This window comes from Aquila chrysaetos, unplaced genomic scaffold, assembly GCF_900496995.4.
Source record: "Aquila chrysaetos chrysaetos unplaced genomic scaffold, bAquChr1.4, whole genome shotgun sequence".
NCBI classification, from domain to species: domain Eukaryota; kingdom Metazoa; phylum Chordata; class Aves; order Accipitriformes; family Accipitridae; genus Aquila; species Aquila chrysaetos.
In genome coordinates this window covers 158,462-163,893 of record NW_024470386.1, presented here as the reverse complement: position 1 = coordinate 163,893, position 5,432 = coordinate 158,462, and the positions used below count along the sequence as shown (strand labels likewise).

General features: G+C 57.5%; 1 protein-coding gene across 1 annotated transcript in view; it reads left to right on the top strand.

Annotated features, from left to right (window-relative positions):
- The first annotated feature begins 472 nt into the window (after positions 1-472).
- The window catches only part of LOC121233113, a 6,796-nt gene continuing 1,836 nt past the window's right edge, over positions 473-5,432 (top strand). The window contains exons 1-5 of the mRNA XM_041121845.1: positions 473-599; positions 1,123-1,262; positions 2,496-2,618; positions 4,402-4,567; positions 4,967-5,029. Coding sequence (XP_040977779.1) covers positions 473-599; positions 1,123-1,262; positions 2,496-2,618; positions 4,402-4,567; positions 4,967-5,029 — 619 coding nt within the window. The remainder of the gene's footprint in view (positions 600-1,122; positions 1,263-2,495; positions 2,619-4,401; positions 4,568-4,966; positions 5,030-5,432) is intronic.

Sequence of the window (5,432 nt, the reverse complement as noted above, 5' to 3'; positions counted from 1 at the left end):
GGAGACATAGGGGAGGGCACGGGCAGACACAGTCAGGAGCGTCCTCTTTGGAGAAAACCAGGGCAAGAAAATGCAGGGGGCAAAGGCCAGGTCAGTCCTCTTGAGACCACGTTGCCTCGGGTCATAGCATCGTAGAATCATAGAATAGTTTGGGTTGGAAGGGACCTTGAAAGCTCATCTAGTCCAACCCCCCTGCGATGAGCAGGGACATCTTCAACTCGATCGGGTTGCTCAGAGCTCCATCGCAGCTGACCTTGAATGTTTCCAGGGATGGGACCCTGGAGGGGGACGTGGATCAGGGACAGAGCTGGGAAGGGCTGTCTGGAGAAAGTCTTTGCCAGAACTGTTTGAGGACCATGAGCAAATTCAAGTGATGGAAAATCCTGCATTTCTGGGCCTGGGAGGGTCCCCAGGGTGCTGCTGCGTCCCCAGCACATGTCCCCCTGTCACAGGAGCCCTCTCTGAGGTCACAATGGTTGGGCTCTACATGTTCCTCCTGGGGCTGGTGCTGCCCCAGTTTCTCATGGCTTTTGCTTGGAGGAGCAGTGTGTCGATCCGGGGGATCCTGCTGCCCATGCGGAGGATGAGAGCGCTCATAGGTGAGGGGCTGGTGGGAAGTTGGGGTCTGATACGTGCTGGAGGCAGTGTCTGTCCCAGCCGGGTGCTGGGGGCTGCGTCCCATCACCTCTCATCCTGCTGCCAGGCACCTCCGAGAAGGTCCTGGCTCCGTCCTCTCCCTGCCCTCCGTGAGGCAGGTGGGGACCGCTCAGAGGTGACCTGGGCTGGCCGGCTCTTGTCAGGGCTGCCCAGCCCCAGCCCTCCCGGCCTCTCCTTGCGGAGCCCATGTCCATCCCCTGGCCAGCTCAGGGCCCCTGTGCTGGACTCGCTCCAGCGCATTGCTGCCGTTCTGTCACTGAGGAGCCCAGAATGGGCCCAGTCCCCCAAGGTGGTCTTCCCACTGCCGCGGTGAGGGGAAGACTCCCTCCCCTCATCCCACTGACTTCCCTCTTGCCAGTACAGCCCAGCACAGGCTGTTAGTGCTGGGGCAGTCTGGGAAGATCCTCGCCCCTCCCTGGTGCGAAGCCCTGCAGCCAGCAAAGCCATTTCTTTCTTTTCTTGCAGCTCTCTGCCCATGCGTGCGTTCCCAGTCCAGACCTGCGCGTTCTGAGGACGGAGGCAGGGTGACGGGGACTGTCCCTGCGGCCGTCACGACCCTTGTGGCCGTCGGGACTTCTCTGCTAAAGCGACTGCAAGACCATGAGGTGAGGTGGGGGTTGAGGGCTCCCCTCCATGCCCCCGGCTTCCCCGGGTGCCGTGGCAGAGGGGCGTCTCACCTGACAGCACCTCTGCCCTCCTGCAGGCACTTTGTCCCCAGGCGCCGATCCTGCTGCTCAAGCTGGACTAATGCCATTGCTCCCCACTCCTTTCCCCGGGAGCTCCCAGTGCTGGGGCTCCTGCCCGTGCGAGGAGCAACACTGTGCCCCAAGGCGCAGGGTGCTCACGGCTTCCCCTCCTCGGGGCGTGGTCTCGTTGCCATGCCTTCCCCTTTGTCACGGTCCATTGGGATCTCTCAAATGTACAGGGACAACATACGCTGTGATTTAAACTTTATTTCATGAGCTCAGTAAGAAATACAGTAAACAAACATGACAAACGGGGGCTCAATTCCCTTTTCCCAGACTCACCTATCGCGTGAATTCACTCCTTCACCAGTCAAGTCATAAGGTTTCATAACTTAAAACCCGTAACTCTTAATATCGTGCAACTACGAGCAAAAAAAAGAATTAATTACCCAGCCAACGGAGAGAGCGCTCACCCTTCCTCCTCCATCACGGTGTGGGCATCCCCTGTGTCACACCGGGAAGCATGAAAGCCTCAGCAGTTCAGCTGCTGTTGGATCCGCTTCAAAAGCTTTTTGAGTAAGCGGAGGTTTTATACCCTCCAGCTTGGAGGCTGGGTCTATACCATTTCCTTACGTTAGCAGGAAACTGCCAGACAAAAGGTAATGGCTGCCGGAGACAGCCATCCGCAGCTGGTAATGGCTGCATCATGGCCCTTTAGCTGTCTCTGGCCACCTGTTCTGCCTACGCAGTGCTCTCGCTTTGACCTAATGGTGCTGCTCCCAGCATACATCAGGCCTTAGCAGGAGCTGGGTTAGCCAAAACCTAGGCAGGAGTTGAGTGAACAGTCCCACCCTTCCTTGTCGGGCACTTTCCCCCTGACCTCCGCCGTCCCCCGTTTTCAGGAGTGACCTCCCAGGCTCCCACATGGCCTTTTGCCCCGGTGGAGTCGATCTCCCTGTCTGACTCTCTGCTAGTGTCAGAGGTGCCGCGGAAGATCCTGCTGTTCCCCGTGGCTGTCCTGACCGATGCCTGCAACTCGTCCCTCGTGCCTGCGTCACGCAGATGATTTGGGGGGCAGCAGGGCTCTGTCGTGGCTCCCTGGGAACAAGGGCAAAGCAAGTGCCATCAGTCCCCTTTGTGGTCCGTCCCCAGGGTGACCGAGTGGAGACGTACCGGGAGCTGGAGAGCGTCTTGTGGGGAGACGACGGCTGTTTGACGAGTGGCGTTGTGAACCGCCTGATAGCAGAGGCATTGAGTGACATGCGAGCAGCCCAGGTGAGCTTGTTCTCTTTCAAGGCCACCAAAGCAGCCTGCCTCTGCCCCCCTCTGGTTTTGGGGGAAATACAGAGTGGCGCAGAGATGCTCCTTGGTTGTTCAGACCCAGCAGAGGTCCTGAGGGAGAGGCTCTGGGGACTCGTCATGACAGGGAATTTGGAGAGGGGAGTGTTGTGTTCAAGGGTAAAGACTTTGGGCAGAAAATAAACCCCCTTGCGTTCCAGCTTGTCCTTAGACGTCAGAGGGGCTGGGGGCGGCTAGGCTTAGATTCTGGGTGATGCCCAATTCAGCACTGGCAGTCCGGTCGCGTTCAATATGTTGACCTATCACGATTACGGACGCACAAATAGCGCACTGTACTTTCAATTTAGTCGCGTTCAATCAACTATCACGGCCAGACTTAAGGAGTTTGGTTGCGTTCAACAAACTCTCACGGCTAGATTTTAATGAATAGTACAGTTTATTAAAGCAACAGGAGTACAGGTTCTTTGGATTGCCGGTGATAAATACACTGTCTGCAAGGCACGTGCAAATAATAATACACTCGACTACAAGCGCATTAAATTATGGAAGAAAAAGAGCTCTAAAGAATTCTAAGTTTCCCGGGAAAGCACTCGCTACAGCCGAGTGTTTGAATCTCACCCAAGAGGTGTCCCTCTGGGGGGAAGAGAGGTTCAGCCTGTCGACTGATCCCAGAAGGCAGTGATGTCCTCCCAACTTGTCCACGATGGTATCTTCCCTAATAGTCCCCCTCTCTTTCGGCCTTTTTATACTGTTTTCCTATTTAGGTGGAGCTCGAGTGACTCTAGTCATACATGACTTTACTGTGATTGGTATTAAGTTCTCTCGCTTTGCTTTTAAAAGGACATGCTCGAAAAAATTCAGAGTGCAGGCTCAGTGACGGGTGGTTGCACTTGGAGGCGGGTAGCTTTTGGGATGGAGGTGTGTTTTGGTATTATAATGAGCAAAGTTCACCCAGAGGAGGTAATTTTGCGTGTCAGTACCCCAGGACAGGGCACTTAGGAGATAAATGAGAAGTAGGGCGGTAGGTCGACAGAACCCCCATGATTTTACCTCCTTGCTTCCGTGGATTCAATGCAGGGACCTACCGTTCCTACCGTTCAGTTCCCTATCCCTGCGATAATATCACAGAGACTGGCCGTGGCGTCTCCGCTCCACTCCACCCTCCGTGTTACTTCTCTTAGGGTCAGCACACCAAGCTCCCTGGGTGTTGCTAACATCCAAGGTTGCAGGTTACGTTGCATAGAGAATTATTAGGGAACCAATTCCTTGCGTGTCCACTGCATTCCACCCTGGAGGTTTTGCCTTCCCTCAAGGGGGTGCGGGGAACATATTGGTAAGTCACTTCTAGCAATCACTCCACGGGGAGGCGGAGAACTGTGCGGAGGAGCGGACTTGGGGCTGTTTCTAACTGAGTGACAGCGGGGTTCAAGCTCAACGCTGTTTGTCCTGCTTTGAGGAAGAGCTGTGGCAACCCACCAGCCCCACAGAGAGGTCCCAGGGGGGTCTTGAGTCTGCGGCAGTTTGTTCCTGGCGTCTCCATGGAGAGGGAGAGGGGGCAGCAGCACAGGGCTGTTCTGGGGAAAAGCCTCCCTCATCTCGCCAGGGAACTGCTCGCCTATCCCAGGGTACAAGAGGCAGCAGCCGCTCGGCCCCGAGCACAGCTGTCCCGAGGGCTCTTGCAGAGGAGATGGGGTCACTCAGCCTGCCCTAGTGCCTCAGCCTTTTTCTCCGGAGTGTTTAACCTGTGACGCTTTTGCAGGGTGTGACAGGCGACGTGAAGATGGCCGCTAGCGACGTCCTGGTAGCTCTGGCCCGCTCCCACTTCCACTTTGTCATGTCCGAGCTCCAGAGCCAGCTGAAGGCCATGAGGAAGGTCCCTGATGAGATTGTGCTCCTCACCTTGGGCAAAATGGCCCGCAGATATGGTATGGCACCCTGGGCCTTGGGTAGAGATCTGTGATAACAAGGAGAAGGGATCCTCCCCTCCCTAAACGCCCTGTGTTGAAGTGGGGGGCTACGGAGTTGCCGTGCCTCCTTGTTCCGTGCCAGGGCCAGGGTGGCAGCTCTGCCTTATCAGCCCGATCCCAGTTCCCAAAGGGCGGGAACCTGCTGGAGACAAACCCGCGGGGTCTCGGCCCCGCACCGTCCTCCCCGTTCCCCAAAGGGCTTCCCTGTGTCCCCCCTGGGGAAGGCAGCCCGTCCCACGCCCTCCTGCAGGAACGTCCTGCGTGGCCCAGCAGCCCCAGCCCTGGCAGGGATGGGACCCCAGTCTCCCGTGTCTCTCAGCGACCCTCTCGGTCCCTCTGTCCCTGCCTCCTCTGCAGCCCTGCGGTGCATCCCCTTTGCGGGAATGACGCTGCTCGCCCCTGCGCGCCGTGCTGACCCAGGTGGGGAGCGGCGAGGTCCTGCATGCCGTCTGCAGTGGTGAGTGTCGGCTCCTTGGCTGGGGTCCTAGGGGCAGGGGCGGCCTTCGATGCCTCCGTGTGATCTCAGAGGGAACGTGGTGGGTGTGAGCCCGCGGCAATCCCAAACTGCAGCGAGTGTGTAGGAGGAGCGGGGGAAGGCCAGGAGGTTTGTGGGGCAGGACGCGGCAGCGCTGCACGGAGAAACTCCTGGGTGCCTTCCCATGGTTTCTGTTCCCCCCGCTTTCCTCTGGGATTAAACTCCCTGCTCTGAAAGGGCGACTATGAGGGAAGGAAGGGAAGGGGAAGGGAAGGGAAGGAAGGGAAGGGAAGGGAAGGGAAGGAAGGGGGAAGGGATAGGGAAGGGAAGGGAAGGGAAGGAACTTGG